Raw genomic sequence first — 23127 nt, 5'->3', positions numbered from 1 at the left:
GTTCTTTCAAGTGAATAGTGGTAAATGTCTGTCATGGGTATGCTTTCAAGATTAGTGAGCGGTTAGGCGATGCACGGGACTGTGTTAAGTACTTTGTACCCCTTTTTATCCTTTGAGACAGGGTTTCTACAGAACTCTCGCTGTCCTGGAACTCATTCTGTAGACCAGTCTAGCCTCATAGAGATCCGCCAGCCTCTGCTTCGTGAGTGCTAGGAATAAAGGCGTGCAGCCCCAGGCTCCGCTAACGCTGTTGGGGAGGTACTATAATATTACTTAGATAAAAGCAAACTGGTTTTGAGAGAATGGTTGGTTATGTCTAATTTGAAAATCACAGCCGGGCGGTGGTGGCGCACGCCTGTAATCCCAGCACTCGGGAGGCAGAGGCAGGCGGATATCTGTGAGTTCGAGGCCAGCCTGGTCTACAAAGGGAGTTCCAGGACAGGCTCCAAAGCTACAGAGAAACCCTGTCTCGAAAAACCAAAAAAAAAAAAAAAAAAAAAAAAGAAAAAAAAAGAAAGAAAAAGAAAAGAAAATCACAACTCTGTCCCAGAAAAAGGCGGCTAATTTCAAGACAACTCAGACCAGTTGGCAGCCCAGCACCAACGCCTCCGTTCATCTCTCGATCGGCCACTGGCCTTGACTACCTCCAGCTCTTCTTTCTGCTCCAGGTCTAGCACAGGAAAGATACTCACGGCTCTAAGAGCCCGAACCAAATTCTCACAAATGTGCCGCTTTTCCTAATCTAGTTCGGGCAGCGACTCCTCTGGCGCAAACCATTCATTTGGTTCACCTGCAGGAGCCAAATTCAGCAGCCAGGAAGGCTAACAAACCTGCAAGCAGGAGCCCTGCCACCTGCTAGTCGTCCCCGCCGCCCTGGCTAAGCTACGCCCCCTAGAGGTCGGTCTCTAGGCGGAAATCCAGGACCCTTAGCAGCCTCAGCCCTAGGCCCGCCCCTTCCTCCAGGCCCGAACGTCGAGCGTCACGATCGCTGAACGCAGCCAATACGGAATGCGCGGCAGAGTGGCGGGAGGTTCGATTGACACTGCCTGGAGGCTGTTAACGCGCGCTTCGGGAAGTGGAAGGTTAAGGGCAAGACACCGGGGACGCTCTGTGCCTCTTTCAGCATCTTTTCAGATTCTCCTCCCAGCCTGGACCTTTTACTGGCGCTTCCCGGGTTCCTGTTTAACGTCCCTCAAGTCTTTTCCTGGGTCCCTGCTTGACCTCTCTCAGATTTTGTTTGGCATCTGTCCAGTTCTGGTAAATTCCCATCCCCCTCTTAGGATTCAGGCGCTTCGCCTTCGCACTTTAATATCTACTTTTCTCTTGGCTAGTGATAACCCTCAGGGAAGCAGCCCAGCGAGGGACGGAATTCCGACTCTACTTTCACCTGCAACTTAATCGGTCTTCTCTTCCATCCTAGGTTTATACCCAGCTCCGCCTGGACTTGCACTCTGGATTTCTTGAGCCTTGAGTAACTGGCGATCTAAGTTCCCGGTTTGGACCCAAGTTCCAGCCCCTGATTGCGTCTCCACCCATGACGACTCTTTAGACTTTCTTTTCAATGATATAGCAGCGCCCCTCAAAAGCATGCCCAGGTCCTGCCCTCTCTGTTGCTGAGTGCTTTTGATTTAGCTGATGGGTACTTGACATCTGATGCTTCTGGATCCAGGATGGTAAGTGTGACCTTAAGCAGACTTAACGGGGCCTTTGCTGCAGGATCTCTGCAGGTACTCACTTTCTGTTCTCCCTGACAGAGGAGGAGCTTAGCCCCCAGCCAGCTGGCCAGGAGGAAACCAGACGGCAGATCATCTGATGATGAAGACTGGCAGCCTGAGACAGTAGTGAGTGTTCTAGAGAAATATGGAAGATGGGGATACAGGGCTGTTTGGACAGAAAAGGAATCTGGAGTTGGTTTCTATGGTCCAAAGTCATCTTCAGAAAGTATCTTTCATCCATTTAATAGACTTCCCCCCTTTCTTTTCTTTTTCTTCTCTCTCTCTCTTTTTTTTTTTTTTTGAGACAGTATCACCAGGTAGCCCAGACTGTGGTCTGTGGTCTGCCTCCTCAGACTGCCTGTGGTTACAGGCATGCACCAACACATCTGGCACTTACCAGTGAAAACTTACCATGTACCAGGCATTGAATAAGATTAATAAAATTGTCCTTCGGGTAGGTTCTCTAGAAACTAATACAACCTCTGTTTTCTTCATGCGAGGAGTATATTAAAAGCAAGGAATAGGTTATGTTGGGTCCCAGAACTGCAAAAAGTGGGGGGGGGCGTGCACACCTATATTTTGTGCTTCCCTAGACTATATAGCGTATATAGTGTATCTACCCAAGCCTGGGATACATAAAACCTTTCTTTCCTTTTTTTTTTTTTAAGGGATTTTGCCACGTGGGAGCTTGTAAGGAAAGGATCCTTTAAGGAAGGACTAGATGCACTGTTTTTGGTTTTGTTTTGTGTTTTTAAGATAGGGTTTCTCTGGTAGCCCTGGCTGCCCTGGAGCTTGCTCTGAGAACCAGTCGAGCCTCTCATTTAGAGATCCGCCTGCTACTGCTTCCCAAGCACAGGGATTAAGGGCTTGTGCCACCATGCCTGACTGGCACTTCTCTTTTTAAATTTATTTATTTTTTGTCTTTTTGAGACAGGAGTTCTCTGTTGTGTAGCTTTCTGGCTGACCTTGAACTCACTATGTGTTGACTAGGCTGGCCTTGGACTCAGATCCACCTGCCACTGCCTACCGAGTTCTGGGATTAATGGCGTGGGCCGCCAAACCTGTCCTAGAAGGCACTTGTCTTTGTTAGGGTCAGTGTGTGAGTAAAGGCACTTGGAGGAAGAGGGCCTGGCGACTGCTTCAGATCTGCCGTATGGAATCATCGCAGACAGCTTGACAAGCTGGTACCAGTGTGCTGATGGCTTGGGGTTAACTTCTTTTTTAAACTTGTTTTGGGGGAGAGTGTATATGCTTTGACATTTAAGGGGAGAGTCAGTTATCTCTTTCCACTATGTGGGTTTAGGTATTGAACTCAGGTCTTCGGGTTTGGTGGCAAGTGTCCATACTGCTCAGCTGTTTCAAGACACTTCCCCCTCCCCCACCTTTTGGGACATGGTCTTTCTGAAAGCTCAGCCTGACCTCAAACTCACAGTGACTTTAAAAAGCGAGCTCTCCCTCCCCTCCCCCCGCCCGCCCCTTCACCTTCCCAGTGAACCACCACAGCTACCTGGGGCTCATTAGCATTGCTGCTTTGCTACTGTGAGAGGAACAATGGCTCCCTCTTTTTATTTACAAAGCTCATTCTCTGCAGGTGAGTAATGAATGGAGCTGTATTTGGTTGTTACTTCTAAAGGTACTGGTTGTTTTTTGTTTGTTGGTTTGTTTGGAGACAGTGTTGAACTCCCTAGTCCAGCCTGTTCTCAGACTCACAGAGATCCATGTGCCTCGTCCTCCCGTATGCTGGGATTAAAGATGTGTACCACCGCGTCCAGCAAGTTTCAGTTTTCTTTCTTTTTTTTTTCCTCTCTTTTCTTTGTTTCTTTCTTTGTTTCTTTCTTTGTTTCTTTCTTTCTTTGTTTGTTTCTTTCTTTCTTTCTTTCTTTCTTTCTTTCTTTCTTTCTTTCTTTCTTTCTTTTTCAAGACAAGGTTTCTCTGTAGCTTTGGTGCCTGTCCCGGAACTAGCTCTTGTAGACCAGGCTGGCCTCGAACTCCCAGAGATCCGCCTGCCTCTGCCTCCCAAGTGCTGGGATTAAAGGCGTGCGCCACCACCGCCCGGCAACATAATATTTTTTTTTTTTTTAAATTTATTTAACTTTATTTTATGTACATTGGTGTGACGGTGTTAGATCCTCTGGAACTGGAGTTACAGACAGTTGTTAGCTGTCATGTGGGTGCTGGGAATCGAACCTAGGTCCTCTGGAAGAGCAGTCAGTGCTCTTAACCACTGAGCCATCTCTCCAGCCCCAACATAATATTTTTTTAAAGATATATTTTTAATTTATGTGTATGTGTGTGTGTTTAGTTGCTTGTGTAGGTCAATAGTATCAGATCCCCTTGGAGCTGGAGTTAGAGGCAGTTGCAGACTTCCTATGTGGGTGCTGGGAATTGAACTCAGGTCCTCTGGCATGACAGCACATGCTCTAAACCACCGAGCCATCTCTCCAGTCCGTAAACATAATATCTTAGGGTTGCTGTGATAGTGATATATGATAATACATGTTAAGAGTTTAGTGTGGGGGCTGGAGAGATGGCTCAGTGGTTAAGAACACTGGCTGCTTTTCCAGAGGACTCAAAGTTCAGTTCCCAGCAACCACATGGCAGCTCAAGACTGTCTGTAACTCCAGTTCCAGGGTTCCAACATCCTCACACAGACACACACAGGCAAAACAGCAATGCACATAAAATAAAAATAAACAAATTTTAAAAAGGTTTAGTGTGGTGTCTGACAATAAATAATTTTGTTTTTGTTGAGGCAGGGTCTCATGTAGCCCAGGCTGGCTATGAGCAAGGGATGGACTTGAACTCCTGATCCTCCTGCCTCCATTTCCCAAATGCTGGGATTATAGGTGTGTGCCACATATCTTGCTGGCACTTTGGTGCGGTGTCCCCTAATACTGGCTTTTATATTTGCTAGACAAAAGCTCAACAACTGAGCAGTATTGCTTGTTTGCCTCAACCTCTCAAGTACCTGGGACAACACATGCTCAGCACTACTCCTGGCTCTAAGTACTCAAGGGCTGATCACCTGGGTGGTCTCTGGGGTTGTCTGGGTGTTGCAAGGTCGCTTTCCCATTTCTCTCCTAGACTCCTAAGAAACAGAAGTCCAGCAATGAGACCCAGTGTTTCCTGTCTCCTTTTCGGAAACCTTTGACTCAGTTAATCAACCGACCACCCTGTTTGGATAGCAGTCAACATGTAAGTCATAAGTACAACCGGCCTGGTTCTGTGTGTGTGTGCCTAGTTCTTTTGCCTTGGATTTCTTCACAGCAGAGTGATCATCTTGTTCCTAGTGTCTGTGTGATCTGCTGGAAGGTTTGTTTGAATCTTTCCTTGTTTAGAACTCTGTGGGTCCCAGCAAAAAGTGGCTTAGATTCCTAAATAAATGAGTCAAGAAGGAAGGTTGCAGCACTGTTCAGATACTGTGTGTGGCTGTTTTGTTTTGGTTTCTTCCTTCTTTTCTTTTTTCTTTTTTTTGAGATAGTTGTTTTACGTAGTCCCAGGGTGGCCTTGAAATCTGTCAAAACTTTTATTAATCTGGGCAGTGGTGATGCATGCCTTGAATCCCAGCACTTCAGAAGCAGAGGTAGGTGGATCTCTGTGAGTTTGAGGCCTGTCTGGTGTACAGAGTAAGTTCCAGGATAACCAGGACTGTTTCATAGAAAAACCCTATCTCGAAAACAAAACAAAACAAAACAAAAACCCTTTATATATATATACATATATGTAGGGGGCTGGAGAGATGGCTCAGTGGTTAAGAGCATTGCCTGCTCTTCCAAAGGTCCTGAGTTCAATTCCCAGCAACCACATGGTGGCTCACAACCATCTGGAATGAGGTCTGGTGCCCTCTTCTGGCCTGCAGACATACACACAGACAGAATATTGTATACATAATAATTAAATAAATATTAAAAAAAAATATATATATACATATATGTATATATATAAAACATATACATATATATGTGCATATATATATGTATGTATGTATTTTGCCTGCGTGTATGCCTGTATAGGCCAGAAGAGGGTGTCAGATCCCCTGGAATGGTCCTTCCTTCCTTCCTTCCTTCCTTCCTTTTTCTTCATTCCTTCACTTCCTTCCTTGCTTCCTTTTTCTTTCTTTTTTCTTTTCTTTTTTTAGATAGGGCTTTTCTTTGTAGTCCTGACTGTCCTGGAACTTAGTAGACCAGTCTGGCTTTGAATTCATAGAGATCCACCTGCCTCTGTCTGAGAGCTGCCTGGGTGCTGGGTACTAGGTGCTGGTGCTGGGTACTGGGTGCTGGGTACTGGCTGGGATTAAAGGTGTGAGCTAGTGAGCTACTACTACTGCCTGACTTGTTGATTTTTACTTTAATTTTTTTTAAATTTTATTTATTTTTTTGAGGCAACGATTCTCTGTTGTATCCCTGACTGTCCTGGAACTCACTTGTAGACCAGGCTGCCCTCAAATTCAGAGATCTGCCTACCTCTGCTGGGATTACACCACCATGCCTGACTCTTAAATATAGGTCCTTTAACATGCTCTAGACCAGCGGTTCTCAGCTTGTGGTTTGCAATCCCTTTGGCAAACTTCTGTCTCCAAAAAATATTTACATTACAATTCATAACAGTAACAAAATTACACCTGCAAGTTCAAGGCTAGCCTGGCCTAGAATACGTAGAGAGATTCTGTCTCAAAAAGCCACCACCACACCACAAAAGCTCATCCAGATAAGCCTCACTTCCTCTGCAAGGCAGTGACACTGTTCAGGGATGGCAAATCTGTTTTGAAGGTCTCAGCAGTTTCTCACAGCAGACCAGATTCCATAAGGGAAATTAGCTGGACTTCTGATAATGTTTAATTTCAAGGTGTGCCATAGTTTCGGGATTACCATGAGCATGACGAAGTTTCCTCACCTTCTGTTAGAGGCTGTGCTCTATCAGGTCTTCTGTGGTCCTTGAGCTCCTGGTGTTTTCCTGCTGGTAGTAGATGCAGGTATTTTGTTTTGTGGCAGTCCCTCTGACAGTCACCTGCAGCAGTGGTGGCTTTTATTCCATCGCCCAGCCTGACCTTTAATTCCTTTTCTTTTTTTTTTTTTTTTTTTTTTTTTCGAGACAGGGTTTCTCTGTGGCTTTGGAGCCTGTCCTGGAACTAGCTCTGTAGACCAGGCTGGTCTCGAACTCACAGAGATCCGCCTGCCTCCCGAGTGCTGGGATTAAAGGTGTGCGCCACCATTGCCCGCCCCCCTTTAATTCCTTTTAAAAGAAAAAGAAAATTATATAGGCATGTGTATAGCCCATATTACATTTATCTGTTTACCAGTGAAGGCATGGAAATACTTTCTCGGCTTTTCTATTTCAGACCTGTCTTAATCTTCTTTAATAAATTTGTCTTTATTTCTAACACACCTTACACACAGACACACACATACACACATTCTCTTGGATATAATTTTCTTTTCTTTTTTAAAATGGAAGAAGAGGCTCAAAAGGTAAAATTGTCTAGATCTCACAAATGTGGCCTTAATGTGGCCTTAGAGATGAAGACTTTGGCCTTGGACATGGTGAATTTTTTTTGTTTTTGTTTTTGTTTTTTTTCGAGACAGGGTTTCTCTGTGGTTTTGGAGCCTGTCCTGGAACTAGCTCTTGTAGACGAGGTTGGTCTCGAACTCACAGAGATCCGCCTGCCTCTGCCTCCTGAGTGCTGGGATTAAAGGCGTGCGCCACCACCGCCCGGCTGGACATGGTGAATTTTGAAGAGCCTGTATGTATTTACTTTTAGAGGTTGTTGCAAGTGTGTGTGAGTAGCCTAGGAGTATGGTATGGGATGTATGGGGGGTGCTGGAGAGATGGTTCAGCCGTTAAGAGTACTGGCTGCTTTTCCAGAGGACTTGGGTTCAATTCCCAACATCTACATGGTGGATCGAGACTGTGTAATTCTAGTTCTAGGGGTTACGATACCCTCACACAGACATACATGTAGGCAAAACACCAATGCACATAAAATAAAAAGTAGAATTTTAAAAAATAAATAGATTAGGTGATCTTTGGCAAAGAGATACTTGATGTCTCAAAGTGTGTTGGATTATCAGGGTGAATCTACAGTTGGAAGAAGTTTGGGCTTAAGTCGTGAGCCCTGAGGAACACTGACTTTTTAGGGCATTTAGGCGATTTAGGCGATTAGGTGGAAACACTCTTTGGGCTGAGCTGAGATTCCAGAGAAGTGCAGTAGTGAGTGGGAGAGTGGTTAGGGCGTAGTTGAGCAAAGAATGGTTAGCTTTGTTAAGATAAGAATGGAAACTTGTCCACTGGAATTAGAAGCATGCAGGCCAAGGCCTTGTGCAGAGCCACTCCTGAGGAGTGGAGGCAGATTGGAGTGGGAGATAGTAAGGCAGACTTTGATTCTTTCTAAAAGTTTGCCTGTAGAAGGGGAGGTAAAAGATTAAATCAGACTGGTGAGGAAGAACTAGCAGGGATGGAGCAGTTGAGGTGGAAAGACTGGGAATAGCTGCCCCTTGAGCCTGCTGAAATAAGCTGTTGGTTGTGGAGAAAGTTCCCTCCTTCTCCACCATAAGGAAAGATCACTGTAGAACACTGTTCTCCGAGCAAGAAAGCCACCATCTTCCCTTAGATAAGCTTACAATAGATAGGGCTTGGGGACTGGTGACCTTCCCTTTAAGGAGAGAGATAGGGACAGTCACTGGACCCTCGTTTGGGATTCCAGCCACTCCCAATCATTTGTTAGGCAATTATTCTTCTTTAAGCGTGGTCTGGGGAGGCCTTAGTGTCTAGACTGGGAAAGAGTGAATGAAGAAGGCTCCATCTTGGCTGCTGGGAAGCAATCATCCATGCTGGACTTTCCTGTCACCCACGCTTCTGCCAGCAACCCGTCCTTTGTGCCCTGTAAGTAAGCCAGGTACTCTCCTTGGTTTCCTAGGGCGAACATTAGTGGAATTTGGTTGGTTGTAAGGGGGAAGAGGAAAGGAATTCTCAAAGTATATGGTATGAATTATCAGCACAAGTGAATGAGGACATACCTGTGCCTCAGTTTGGCACTGTTAGACCAGATCTCAGGGGCTGGTCACGCCGAGTCCTGCTGCCGCTCTCCCGGCTGATGTGTTTGACTAGGAGTCTTAATAAATATGAACACCCCAGACAGTAACATAGCCTGCTCTTTGTCCTACAGATCCTATGGCTTAAGCTGGGCGGTGGTGGCGCACGCCTTTAATCCCAGCACTTGGGAGGCAGAGGCAGGCGGATCTCTGTGAGTTCGAGGCCAGCCTGGTCTACAAGAGCTAGTTCCAGGACAGGCTCCAAAACCACAGAGAAACCCTGTCTCGGAAAAAAAAAAACAAAAAAAAACAAAAAAACCCCAGATCCTATGGCTTTTAAAATTTGGAATATACTTGGTCAAAATCTAGCCTCTTGTCCTAAAATTTGGAATATACTTGGTCAAAATCTAGCCTCTTGTCCTAAAATTTGGAATCTAGCCTCTTGTCCTAAAATTTGAAATATACTTGGTCTAAATCTAGCCTCTTGTCCTAATTTATGTACTTTTTTAAATTACAGGCATGTGCTCCCAAATAATCTTGAAAGTAGTTTTTTTAGTTTTGGAATTGACATCAAATTCTTTTTTTTTTCTTATTTATGTATTCTTTTTAGCTATGACTGCTCTGTCTGCATGTCCCTGCATGCTGGAAGAGGGCTTCAGATACCATTACAGATGGTTGTGAGCCACCATGTGGTTGCTGGGAATTGAATTCAGGACCTCTGGAACAGCAGCCAGTGCTCTTAACCACTGAGCCATCTCTCCAGCCTCTGGAACTAGTTCTTGTAGACCAGGCTGGCCTCAAACTCACGGAGATCCGCCTGCCTCTGGGATTAAAGGCGTGCACTACCACCGCTTGGCTGAGGATTTAGTTGTTTTTTTTTTTTTTTTTTTTTTTTTAAGATTTATTTGTTTAGGGGGCTGGAGAGATGGCTCAGAGGTTAAGAGCACTGCCTGCTCTTCCAAAGGTCCTGAGTTCAATTCCCGGCAACCACATGGTGGCTCACAACCATCTGTAATGAGGTCTGGTGTCCTCTTCTGGCCTGTAGAGATACATGCAGACAGAATGCTGTATTCATAATAAATAAATAAATTAAAAAAAAAGATTTATTTGTTTATTATGTATACAGGGTTCTGTCTGTTTGTCTGCTTGCTGGCCAGAAGAGGGCACCAGATATCATTACAGTTGGCTGTGAGCCACCATGTGGTTGCTGGGAATTGAACTCAGGACCTCTGGAAGAAGAGCAGCCAATCTCTCCAGTCCTAGATTTAATTGTTTGAATCTTTTTTTTTTTTTTTGTGGTTTTTCGAGACAGGGGTTCTCTGTGGTTTTGGAGTCTGTCCTGGAACTAGCTCTTGTAGACCAGGCTGGTCTCGAACTCACAGAGATCCGCCTGCCTCTGCCTCCTGAGTGCTGGGATTAAAGGCGTGCGCCACCACTGCTCGGCTTGTTTGAATCTTTTAAGACAACATGAAAAGTACTATCTCTGGGTGGTTTGATGGTTGCCAAGTTTTCTGGGATACTAGTCCCTCAAGCCAAGCTAAGAGCTGAGAAAGGCTTTGAAATGGCTCTCAGAAGATACCACAGTATATCTGTATCATGCCTCAGCCTCCCGAGTGCTGGATGTTAAGGGCGCCCACCACCATTGACTGTAGGACCTGGCAGACTTTTTTTTGTTAGTGTTTTTTCTTAATAATTATCTTTTCTTTTCATAACTATAGTATTCATGCTAAATCACAAATTTAGTCAGAGCCAGGCAAGCTTGATGCAGAAGAATTGTGAGTTCAAGTTCAAACTGGATTATATGTGAGTCGCTAGGCTAACCTCAATGTAATGACACTGAAAAAACAAAAGCTTTCTTCAGATGCAGATAAGCAGAATTTAGTATTTTGTCACATTACTTAGTGATGGTGATGTTCATTTGCCAATTCTTTCAGTAGATCACAAAAATAAGTTTTTTTTTGTAAAGAAACTATTTGGTTTCTAAAAATTTATTATCTGTATATGTAAAGAAATGCATTAGAATATAAAGGTAAAAGTTTCATGGCAAGACATGCTTGCTTTTGGCAGAAAGGAGTTTTTTTTATTACTGTTTTTTCCTATAATCTAGTCCCATTAGGAGCCAAATGTGATGGGTTATGCCCGTAATGCTCATGCTCGGGAGGTGGCAGCAGGAGGAGCAGTGAGTTTCAGGCAAGCCTGGGCTACAGAGTGAGATCTGTCTCAAAAAACATAACATGGGCTGGCAAGATGGTTCAGCGGGAAAAGGAACCTGCCACCAAGCCTGATGGACCCCAGTTTGATCACCAGGACCCACCTGGTGGGAGGAGAGAACCCACTTCTGCGTCACCCTCCATCGCACACAGAGAAACAAAACTTCAGGGTGCTTGCTCTTGATTTCTTCTTGCTCCCTTTGGTCTTAGCTGTGATATTGCCAAGGGTCACAAGCAATATAATTTCCAAAATAATTCAAGTGTTTACAGATAAAGATCAAACTTTACTACCATTCAGTTCATCATTAATTCTGTCTCCTTCCTCTTGCTCCCTCTCCCCTCCCCCTCCTTCCCTCAGCTTTGCCTCAGAGAGTCCATTGAGTAGTCTTGATTTCCGGGTAGTCCACACTGGCTCTTCCTTTCTAGTGCCTGCATGTATCTGCTTTCTTCAACTTTTTGGTTTCTTTTTCTGTTGATGAGTTTCTCTTCTCTTGGTTTTTGTTTTGTTTTGTTTTTTGAGACAGGATTTCTCTATGTAGCCTTGGCTTTCCTGGAACTCACTTTGTAGACTAGGCTGGCCTTGAATTCACAGAGATCCACAGGCCTCTGCCACGACCAACTTGAGCTTATTCTCTCCTTACGTCCTTTTCCCGCTGTTCCTGGTCTTGGACCTTCCTGTGGCAGGAAGCACTTCCTGGCTTTGGGCACATGAGTGAAGGGTTAAGCTCTCCATCTGCACTGGCTGTACACACTGAGCACACCGAGCACACTTACACACGCTGTTTGTACTGTGTGAGTGGAGGTGTGCACGTGAGTGAAGGGTTAAGCTCTCCATCTGCACTGGCTGTACACACTGAGCACACCGAGCACACTTACACACGCTGTTTGTACTGTGTGAGTGGAGGTGTGCACGTGCTGCGGCTCTTAGGGAGGGCAGAGGACAGCTGGTGGATCCTGGGAGCCAACTGTTTGTCCTGTCTCTCTTTCTTTCCTTCTTTCCTTCTCTCTCTTTTCTTTCTGAGAGACAGACAGACAGACAGACAGACAGACAGACAGACACACACACACACAGAGAGAGAGAGAGAGAGAGAGAGAGAGAGAGAGAGAGAGAGAGAGTAGGAATGTGAAGTATGCCATGTGTATAGGGGCAGGGATAGGCCGGACAAAGGCGCTGGATCCCATGGAGCTGGAGTTAAGTCTTCCCAAACTGAACTCGAGTTCTGGAAAAGCAGAAAGTACTCTTAACTGTTGAGCTCTTTCTCTAGGCATCTTTCTCCCCTTTATGAAACAGGGTCTCATGTAGCCCAGGCTGGCCTCAAAGCCTACTGTGTAGCTAAAGATAATCTTGAGCTTCTGATCTTCCTGACTCTGCCTCTCAAATTCTGAGTAACCCGGCTTAATTTTCTTTTGGGGACAAGGTTTTACCTGGGCTGGCTTCAATCTCAGTATTGTCCTTGCTCATTCTCCTAAATCCTAGGATTATAGCTTTATATCTTTGTGCTTGCCTTGAATAACAGCAACTCGTAGCCCTCATAGGGCTCTAAGTGAGGACTAAATCGTGAGGAAGCTAGATGTGGTGGTACATGCCTATAATCTCAGTGCTCAGGAAGCTGAGGCAGGAGAATTGAAAGTTTGAGGCTAGCCTGGCATACATAGATATTACAAAAGAGAGAGGCTTAGCTCTTATTAGTCATCTTTGTCATTTTTCTGTTCATATTCTACTGATGGCTACTGCCTATGTGACTTCTAATCTTTGGGCTGTTTAATTTTTTTGTTTGTTTGTTTTTTTGTCTTTTCAAAACAGAGTTTCTCTGTGTAACAGTTCTAGCTGTCCTGGAACTAGCTCTTGTAGACCAGGCTAGCCTTGAACTCACAGAGTCAGCCTGCCTCTGCCTCCCGAGTGCTGGGATTAAAGGCATGCACCACCACTGCCCGGCAGGCTGTTTAATTTTCAAGAAAGCTGATATGGATTTATGAAAATTAAACAGTTGGCAGAACTAATGCAGCAACAAATTTATTTGTGGTTGGGAGGTTAGCTTTGTGGTAGGAAGAGGGACAAAACACCCATACACAAAATAAAGTGAATGAGATAATAAATAATACCAGAAGTAGAACATGTTAGACTATTTATTGATCTATAACATCTCCTGAATTCCTGTTTTTTTCTTTTTAGGAAGCATTTATTCGAAGCATTTTGTCAAAGCCTTTCAAGGTCCCCATTCCAAATTATCAAGGTAAAATGGAAATTATTAGTTTTCTTATTTGGTTGTTGTTTTTTTGTTAAAGTTTATTTTGTGTTTTGGTTGAGTCAGGGTCTCACTGTGTAATCCTGGGTGGCCTGGAATTTACTTTGTAGACTAGGCTAACAGGCTTTGAGTTTACCGAGGTCTGCCTGCCTCTGCCTCCTAAGTGCTGTGCTACTATGCCTGTAGTTTTTTATTTTTAATCATGTGTATATGTCTGTGTGAGTATATGCTATGTGTGTGTGTACACGTGCACGTGTGTTCATTTGGCCACCTGAGAAGGTCAGAGGCATTGGATCTCAGAAGCTGGAGTTATCTGTACTTGTGACTTGATTGAAGTGGGTGCTGGGCGTCACACCCAGATTCTTTGGAAGAGCAAAGCACGCTCTTAATTGCTTAGACACCTCCAGCGCCTGTTTGTTTTGATTCAGGCTTTTGTTTTGTAACCCAGCCTGGCCTCAGAGTTACAGCAATTCTCCTGCCTCAGGATCCTAAGTGATGGGATTACAACTGTGCACTACCACGCACATCTTTGCAGTTTTTTGTTTTTGTCATCTGTGTCAATGTGCCTGAATAGATTAAAGATTTATATGCTCACCTGGGAATTGAAGATGTCAGTCCATGGGTGGATGTGTTTGACGTGATCCTCCTGAGGCTTGTGTGAAGAAGGCTATACTGCGTTTAGCAGGGACTGCCAAGACCAATTGTCCTTCATCTTCCTGGGGCAGTAGCTAATGACTCTGGCCTTCATTCAGTTTAAGCATGTTCAGTGCTAACTCTTTCCTAAGTTTGACTGTGGGAGATCTGATGTCCACAGTTTTCCTTTGTCTTGTGTAGGACATTGCATTGTGCCTGAACGGGGATGGGGAGGGAAGCAGCCAGCTTTCAAGTTCTCACATAGGAAAGGCCTCTGTTGAGTTTTATACCTTGCTACAGTTAACTTGAGATGAACTTGATAAAGCCCTCCAGAAGTTTGTAGTTGAATGGGAGAAATAAATTAGGAAAAACACTTGAGAACTGACAAGATAATGGTCAAATAGATGCACAGATGGTTTGAAGGAGTTCAGGGAAAGAAGGCCGTGGGGATTCAGAAAGGTACATGAAAGATGGGCATTTCAGTTTGGCTTGCTGGCATGCCTGATTATAGCGGGTTAGCTCCCAGATTGACTGCTGATTTCTAGGTCCTCTGGGCTCTCGTGCATTGGGCTTGAAAAGGGCTGGTGTCCGTCGTGCCCTCCATGACCCTCTGGAAGAAGGTGCCTTGGTTCTGTATGAGCCTCCCCCACTAAGCGTCCATGACCAGCTGAAGCTTGACAAGTATGCACATTGGTATTTTTTGAGTAGTTCTAGTCCACTATAAGTTTACATGCCTAGAAGGATGGGAGGGTGTTTGTGATCTGTTTTCCTCCTTTGGAATTGTCATAGGCTGCCAGAGCTGTCATGGCAACTGCACAATATCCAGAGCAAGTGGTTGGGAAGGAGATTGTGGGAGACTGACTGTGTGGTAGTGTTCAGGTTGTGGGGGTTCCTCTCTGCCTTCTGCCATGCTCATTTGGAGGGGCAAGTGATGGGGTGAGGACAGGAGTGTCAACCTTTCTGATGTTTTTGACTCCTCCTCACTGTGGTTTATTCCTTGCGGGGAGAAGGTGTAATCAACCTTCTGGGCCTGCAGATACCACTTCCTGAGGATTGACCTTGCCTGAATCTGATTTTTTCCTGCTATGTTTTCTCAGGGAAAAACTCCCTGTCCACGTGGTTGTGGATCCTATTCTCAGTAAGGTGTTGCGGCCTCATCAGAGAGAGGTAAATGAGGGTCAGGGGAAGGGGTGTGGCCGGGGCTGAGCAGGCATCGGGTGGACTAAATGGTGTTATTCCTCAGGGAGTGAAGTTCCTATGGGAGTGTGTCACCAGTCGTCGGATCCCGGGAAGCCATGGATGCATCATGGCCGATGAGATGGGCCTGGGAAAGACACTCCAGTGCATCACGTTAATGTGGACACTTTTACGCCAGAGCCCAGAGTGCAAGCCTGAAATTGAGAAAGCAGTGGTAGTGTCACCTTCCAGCCTGGTGAAGAACTGGTACAATGAGGTTGGGAAATGGCTTGGCGGGAGGATCCAACCTCTAGCCATCGATGGAGGCTCTAAGGACGAGATAGACCGAAAACTGGGTATGGAGCTTTAACAAACAAGGCTGTACTCTTCCACCCAGGCTTTTTACTTGTGTGTTCACTTGTGGCCAGTGTTGATGGCAGTGTGGGGACAAGTGGGAAAATTGCCATTGAAAAACAGCACAAGTTTTTCAAGGCTATGTTAAACAACTATCAGACTATTTTTCTTTGAGAGCTGCTGATTTGTCCTGACACTGTTCTGTTGTAGAAGGATTTATGAACCAGCGTGGAGCTCGAGTGCCTTCTCCCATTCTCATCATTTCCTATGAGACTTTCCGCCTTCATGTTGGAGTCCTTAAAAAAGGAAATGTTGGACTGGTCATATGTGATGAGGTACTTAACACTTATAGTCTAGATGGTAGAAGATCAGGATGTCAGAGTCTTCACTAAACATTACTAGCAGTGGGGAATGCCAGGAATAGAGATGCCACACTAGAGGATGCAAGTGAGTGGGAGAACCCATGGTACTGGTTTGCCATAGAGGGATGAAACAGTGCGTACAGTTGAGGAAAGCTGCTCTCGGGAGGCAGAGACAGGTGGATGTCTGAGTTTTGGCTTGGTCTACTATAGAGAGTTCTAGGCCAGCCAAGACTACAGAATGAGACACTATCTCAAACAAATGAAACTCTGAGGAGGGTTTTGATACTGTGGGCCAATTGGTATTTTCCCCCTCTAAATAGTAATCTTAAGACCAAAGAAGGACTTTATTTTTTTTTTCTTTTTTTTTTTTATATTTATTTATTATGTATACAATATTCTGCGTGTGTGTATGCCTGCAGGCCAGAAGAGGGCACCAGACCTCATTACAGATGGTTGTGAGCCAATATGTGGTTGCTGGGAATTGAACTCAGGACCTTTGGAAGAGCAGGCAATGCTCTTAACCACTGAGCCATCTCTCCAGCCCAAGGACTTTATTTTTAGATCCTGGCTCTGCCACCTAACAGTAGTATGACCTTACTCTTAAGTGATTTAACCATGTGAGCTTGTGTTTCTGCATCTGGAAAATACCTGCCTCATCTGGTTATTGTGGGGACTCAGTGAGTTGATTGGGGAGAAGCTCTTATCTCAGTGTCTGGTAAGGATGGTTTTTATTCTAGGTTAGGGATCTTAGAATGGTTAGAAGCACAGAGATAAGAAAGTCTGGTGTGTTACCTAGGGATGGTGGCATAAGCCTATAATCCTAGAAACTCAAAAGGCTGAGGAGAGGGTCAGGGCTAAAGTGATGACTCAGCAACTGAGACTGCTTGCTGATTGGCTTGGTATAAGAGTGACCCCTCCTCGAGGCTCATATATTTGAATGCGTGGTCACCGGGGAGTAGAATTGTTTGAAAGGATTTAGAAGGATTAGGAGGTGTGATCTTGTTGGAGGAAGTGTGTCACTGGGGGTAGGCTTTGAAGTTTCAAAAGCCCATGCATGCCAGGCCCAGTCTTTCTGCCTACAGATCAGGATGTAGCTCTCAGCTGCTGCTCCAGTGCCTCCATGATGATAATGAACTAACCCTGTGAAACTGTAAGCAAGATACCAGTTAAATCTTTCTTTATAAGAGTTAATTTGGTCTTGGTGTCTTTACACAGCAATAGAATAGTGGCTAAGACATTGATCTTAAAGATGTCATGGGTTTGGTTCTTAGCACCCACATGAGGTGGCTCCTAACCATAGATATAATTTCGGTTCTATAGTATCTAGCACTTTTTGGCTTCTGCAGACACTTGCAAACATGTACAAATGAACTCATGCAGACACACGTACACATTAATGAAAAAAACATTTAAAAAGCATTCAGAGACTGGAGAACTGTCTCAGCAGTTAAGAGCACTGGCTGCCCTTCCAGAGGACCCAGGTTCAATTCCCAGCATCCACATGGCAACTCACAACTATCTGCAGCTACAGTTTTGATACCCTCAAACAGATATACATGCAGGCAAGCACCAATGCACATAAAATAAAGATAAATTATTTAAAAAAAAAAAGCCAGGTGGTGGTGCAGACCTTTAATCCCAGCACTCGGGAGACAGAGGCAGGCAGATCTCTGTGAGTTTGAGGACAGCTTGGTCTACAAATCAAGTTCCAGGACAGCCAGAGTAGTTAATAAAGACAAAAAGAAAAAGAAAAAAAAAGAGGAAGGAAGGTCATTTGACTCTCTCAGCTGCCTGGTTCTTAAGAAAAGACTCCTTTTCTATCTTCTTAAACATAAATGGCTTCGGGGCTGGAGAGATGGCTCAGAGGGTAAGAGCCCTGGCTGCTCTTCCAGAGGTCTCGAGTTCAATTCCCAGCAACCACATGGTGGCTCACAACCATCTGTAATGAGACCTGGTGCCTTCTTTGCCAGCAGTACATTGTATGCTTAATAAATAAATAAAATCTTAAAAAAAAAAACAAAAACATAAATGGCTTCAAGGGACATTAACAATGACTGCGGGGAGGACAGGTTAGGGAAGAGCTCTCAAAGGAAGCTCTTTGGATATAGAAGCTGAATGACTGCCTGAAGGTGAGTACAGCTGAGGTCTCCACCTTCCATGTTTAGCATCATGGCTCAAACAAGACACTGAGGCACCTGGCTCTGAAAGTTCTGGGTTGGTTGGATGGCAGGGAGGGGGAGGACTCCCTGAAAGCTTGGGTCTATATCATGGCCACGTTGACTAAAATTGGTGAGTAGTAAAGTTCTGGAAGTTTGAAAATGGAAGAATGGGAAGAAACCTTGCTTTTGGGGAGTAGCATTGGTCCTACCTTGTGAGCCTAATACTTTTCTCTGAGGCAGTAGGCAAAGAAGCCTCTGCTGGCCTGTCTAGTTCCTGTAACTTCAGGACCTGTAATGTTTGACTCTTTTCTCCCTACAGACTTTGCTGTCATTGAATTTTATCATTTACTGTTGTAAGTTGTAATTAATTATTTTGCAGGGACACAGGCTTAAAAACTCTGAGAATCAGACTTACCAGGCCCTGGACAGCTTGAATACCAGCCGGCGGGTGCTCATCTCTGGGACCCCCATCCAAAATGACTTGCTTGAATATTTCAGCTTGGTGCACTTCGTTAATTCAGGAATTTTGGGTAAGGAGCCTTGCCTTCTGCCCTTAGAGTGAGGAGAGCAAGGAGACATTGCCAGTTAGGTGTGGACGAGTAGAAACTCTTGTTGGAAGGCTTCTCTTGTCAGAGAGTAGCCAGGCTGTAGCTAAGTTGATACCTGCAATCTCAGCACCTGGGAGATGGGAGGCAGGAGGATCAGGGGTTCAGAACAATTTTTGTACATAGGGAGTACATTAGACCTTTTCTCAAAAGAGGAAAAGGGGTGGGGAGGCAAAACTGTAGGGTGCCTTTGACTGTTGAGCAACTCAGGACGACCAACATGGGCCATTTATCTTCTGCAGAGGCAGTGTTAGCTATGTAGGTAGGGATTGTGTGCCTATCAGCTGGAGCTGGAAATACCCCTTTGCATTAAAATTAGGTGTGATATATGTTAATATGGTATGTGCATGTGGGTGCCTGGGCTTTGTTGACAGATTTCTGGCATGCTTGGCCCTGCGGCCTGTTCAAGTCCCAAAGAAACACACAGAGGCCTACATATTAATTATAAACTGGTTGGCCTGTTAGCTTAGACTTTCTTATTAACTAATTTTTACATCTTACATTAACCCATAATTCTTGTCTGTGTTACTATGTGGCTTGGTACCTTTATTAGTGAGGCATTCTCTTCTTGCTTCCTCTGTTTCTGGCTGATGACTGAAGACTAAGTTTTTCCTCTTCCCAGAATTCTCCTATTCTGGTTGTCCCACCTATACTTCCTGCCTGGCTACTGGCCATTCAGCATTTTATTAAACCAGTACAAGTGGCAAATCTTTACAAGGTACAAGACCACTGTCCACAGCAGTGCATAGGTGTTTTGACTGCTCTCTACCACAGTTTTTAAAAGTTTCAATTTCTTTCTTTTTTTTTTGAGACAGGGTTTCTCTGTATAGCTTTGGAGTCTGTCCTGGAACTTGTACTGTAGACTAGGCTGGCCTTAAACTCACAGAGATCCACCTGCCTCTGCCTCCTGAGTACCGGGGTTAAAGGCGTACACTACCACCACCTGGCACATAAATAAGTATAGAGTTGGGCAGTGGTGGTACATGCCTTTAATCCTAGCAGTCTGGAGGCAGAGGTAGGTAGATTTCTGTGAATTTGAGGCCTGCCTGGTCTGGAGAATGGTATCCAGGAAAGCCAGGGCAACACAAAGAAATCCTGCCTTAAAACAAACAAACAAACATACAAATAAATGAAGGGCTAGAGAGATACCTCAGCCCTACTTGTCCTGGAATAGACTAGGCTGGCCTAGTGCATCACCACTGCCCAGTTTTTGTTTTTGTTTCTTAAGTTTTTAGTTCTGTGTCTTTATCTTATAGTTGTAATTTTAGTTCATTAACAATTACTATAAGGTTTTTTTAAATCAGGGTATTTCTATCTAACTATAATAGGGACTCAAATCTTAACTATTTTGCTGTCTGATTCATTAAATAAAATTGCTTGTATTTTTTCAGCTTTATTCTCAGCAGGGAGGGTGTTTGGTGACAAGATGGTTTGTCATTATTAGCAGCAAGAAAAATCATTCCACCCTTACATTCTTTAATAATCTTAATTCTCTCCTGAGTTTAGGAACTGCCCAGGAGTTTAAGAAGCATTTTGAGTTGCCAATTTTGAAGAGTCGAGATGCAGCTGCCAGTGAGGCAGACAGACAGCGAGGGGAGGAACGTCTGCGGGAGCTCATCAGTATCGTGAACAGGTAATAGTTTCAACTCTGGTCAGCCAAATGATTTGAGATCTTCTAAGCTATTTGGGAACTGCCCCAATCTGTGGGCTTGGCTGTCTGGAGCCTTTAAGGACTGGTATTTGGGAGAAGGAGTGGGATTTGTGCCATGAATTGTCACTGAATAAATAACAAAGTCTCACAGGGTAAGTTCCATTTCTGGGGAGCCCTTTGGCCTGGTTTTGTTCTTATCAGCCTGGTGAAGACGCACTTCTGTTGGTACAGTTAGCCTCCTGAACAAGGCATATCCTTGCCAGCACTTCAGAACCTTTTGACAGTTGGTTTAGCCTAAAGCAACTTTAACATAAACTGGTTTTCTATGTGCAGACTCTAGTTTTGGGGAAAGCTTAAGAATGTCTGCATGGCTCCCAGCCCAAGAGGACCTATTTCTTTTTGTGGGTTTCAAATGAACCTGGGGCAAGCACATTCTGGATTCCGGTTGTTGGTATGCACCCTTGATGATTTACATTATGAATGGCCTGCTCTTCCCGACTGCATGGCGACCTCTTCCTACCAATTTTACATGGCAGATTTATTGTGTCCCATGAAGCTGCTGAGTTTTTTTTCCTCCTCGTCTTTTGAGATAGTATCACATGTATCCCAGGCTACTTTCCAGATGCTGGGATTCAGGCATCTGCTATCATGTCTGACTAGGTAGCTACTCAGAAGATGCCTCTCTATGGATCCTGGTCTACCCAGGAGATGAGAGCTTAAAAACTCTGGGAGGCATATGACAGCTGTTATCTGCAAATGTAGATAGAATCCTCCCAGTAAAGACGTACAGTTTAGGACATGGAGAGTTGGCTTAGTGGTTAAGAGCACATGTTGTTCTTTTTTTTTTTTTAATGTATATTGGTGTTTTTACCATGAGTGTCGAGTTCCCTGAAACTGGCGTTACAGACAGCTGTAACTGTCTATAACTGTCATGTGGGTGCTAGGAATTGTACCCGGGTCCTCTGGAAGAGCAGTCAGTGCTCTTAAACACTGAGCCATCTCTTCAGCCCACATGTTATTTATTCTTTTGGTTTTTTTTTTTTTTTTTGGTTTTTCGAGACAGGGTTTCTCTGTGGCTTTGGAGCTTGTCCTGGAACTAGCTCTGTAGACCAGGCTGGTCTCGAACTCACAGAGATCCGCCTGCCTCTGCCTCCCGAGTGCTGGGATTAAAGGCGTGCGCCACCATCACCCGGCTTATGTTATTTATTCTTGCAGAGGATTCCTGACACCTCCGTGGTAGTGTACTTAATTCCACTTCCAGGGATCTAGTGCCTTCTTTTGACTTCTGAGGGCACTGGGATAAACATGGCGTATATGGCATACATAAAATTTTTAAAAAAGTCCCTTAGTTTGTGACCCACTTTTTCAAACAGAGCTGCAGATTGAATGCAAGACCTTAGCTTTCTTTTAAAGACCAACCAAGAAGCTGAAGGGAAGAAAAGATGTTGTCAGTCTAAGCTAGATAATTTTGAAGGCCTTTGTTCCCATGATTAAAACTCTGAAACAAACAAACAAACAAATAAATAAATCTCATATATGGAATACTAAGTCTTTGATACATGTCATAGAAATGATAGGTCTGACATAAAATAGAGTGAGTCTTGGTCCTTTAGGTAGGAGCTCTTCTTCTAATATACAGCACAGCACTTTCCCCAGCCTGTTGCTTTTTCTCATTTTCCCTAGGTGCCTGATACGGAGAACATCAGACATCCTCTCTAAATATCTGCCAGTGAAGATTGAGCAGGTGGTTTGTTGTAGGTACTGAAACCAACTCAAAGGCGTGCAGTGAGTGGGTTAAAAGCTTAGCTTCTGAAGCATGGCTGAATCTCAAGATGTTCTTAGGGTAGCAGTGTGTGTGGTCCAGCCTTTTCTGGTTAACCACCCGCCTCTTTATTTTCAGGCTGACACCCCTTCAAACTGAGTTATATAAAAGATTTCTGAGACAGGCTAAACCCGAAGAAGAATTGCGTGAAGGCAAGATGAGTGTGTCTTCCCTGTCTTCTATCACCTCTCTAAAGAAGCTTTGTAACCGTGAGTGTGCCCAAGCCCAGTATCTTCTGTGTGGGTGAGCAAGGGAGAGGTATTTCCTGTGGATAGGCTGGTGACCTTCACTAGAGACCTCACGGAGGCCACATGTAGTCTAACTCTCCATAAGACATGACTCCTGCTTGTGGACTCTTCTCCGTGAACTATGCCTTTATTTTAGAAACTACATCTTGGTGCTTGAGATGTACTGTGCTGTGTATGTGAATGCTTGCATGTACATGTCCTCTTGTACAACATTAGGCAGGAGGAGAAATAACAAACAGTGCCTCTCATGTTGAGTCTCTCCTTTTGGGAGAACATAGGAGTGTGTGATACTGTCCATCTAGGCTTCCAGATGGTACTGGCTACACCCCATGGGAACGTGGGAGGGTGGACCCCCAAGACAGTCTTGTTGTAAGCGAGGCCTTTCCTTAGGTGCCAGACATCCAAAGGGTGAGCACTAAAGTGGAAGCTTTAGAAAAGCAAAGTCACCAGCATTTTTTCCCCAGATCCAGCTTTAATCTATGACAAGTGTGTGACAGAGGAGGATGGCTTTGAGGGTGCTTTGGATATCTTCCCACCTGGTTATACCTCTAAAGCTGTGGAGCCACAGCTGTCAGGTGAGCCCTACTCATCAGTAGATGGCGTCCTTGGAGGAACGATAGAAGGGTGGGAAGTGGTCTCTCTGCCGAAGCTATCCCGTCTGAAAGCAGGATATCACGTGTAGCAATCCTGGGCCATCGGGAAGGCCAACTGTGAGGACTAATAGTAGTCACTCTTCCCAGGTAAGATGCTGGTCCTTGATTACATTCTGGCCATGACGCGAAGCCGCAGCAGTGACAAAGTTGTGCTGGTGTCTAATTATACTCAGACGTTGGATCTCTTTGAAAAGCTGTGCCGAGCTCGAAGGTAGGGAAGAGTCTAACCAGGCTAGCAAAGGGATATATCTCCCTCACTGGTACT

General features: G+C 44.7%; 1 protein-coding gene across 2 annotated transcripts in view; it reads left to right on the top strand.

Moving 5' to 3' along the window:
- Positions 1–1051: 1051 nt before the first annotated feature.
- Rad54l (RAD54 like) overlaps positions 1052–23127 on the top strand; it is a 25310-nt gene continuing 3234 nt past the window's right edge. The window contains exons 1-15 of one of the 2 annotated variants that reach the window (XM_075944562.1): positions 1052–1257; positions 1421–1673; positions 1755–1841; positions 4800–4910; positions 13127–13187; positions 14378–14513; positions 14930–14999; positions 15076–15364; positions 15573–15697; positions 18263–18413; positions 19995–20121; positions 21823–21897; positions 22040–22170; positions 22674–22784; positions 22950–23073. In XM_075944562.1, coding sequence (XP_075800677.1) covers positions 1671–1673; positions 1755–1841; positions 4800–4910; positions 13127–13187; positions 14378–14513; positions 14930–14999; positions 15076–15364; positions 15573–15697; positions 18263–18413; positions 19995–20121; positions 21823–21897; positions 22040–22170; positions 22674–22784; positions 22950–23073 — 1601 coding nt within the window. In that variant the 5' untranslated portion in view covers positions 1052–1257; positions 1421–1670. Of the gene's footprint in view, positions 1258–1420; positions 1674–1754; positions 1842–4799; positions 4911–13126; positions 13188–14377; positions 14514–14929; positions 15000–15075; positions 15365–15572; positions 15698–18262; positions 18414–19994; positions 20122–21822; positions 21898–22039; positions 22171–22673; positions 22785–22949; positions 23074–23127 lie in introns of those variants that run through there. The other variant, XM_075944563.1, reaches the window with a different exon arrangement.

The sequence above is a fragment of the Microtus pennsylvanicus genome, chromosome 13 (assembly GCF_037038515.1).
Source record: "Microtus pennsylvanicus isolate mMicPen1 chromosome 13, mMicPen1.hap1, whole genome shotgun sequence".
NCBI lineage: Eukaryota > Metazoa > Chordata > Mammalia > Rodentia > Cricetidae > Microtus > Microtus pennsylvanicus.
This window is presented reverse-complemented; position numbering and strand designations above follow the sequence as displayed.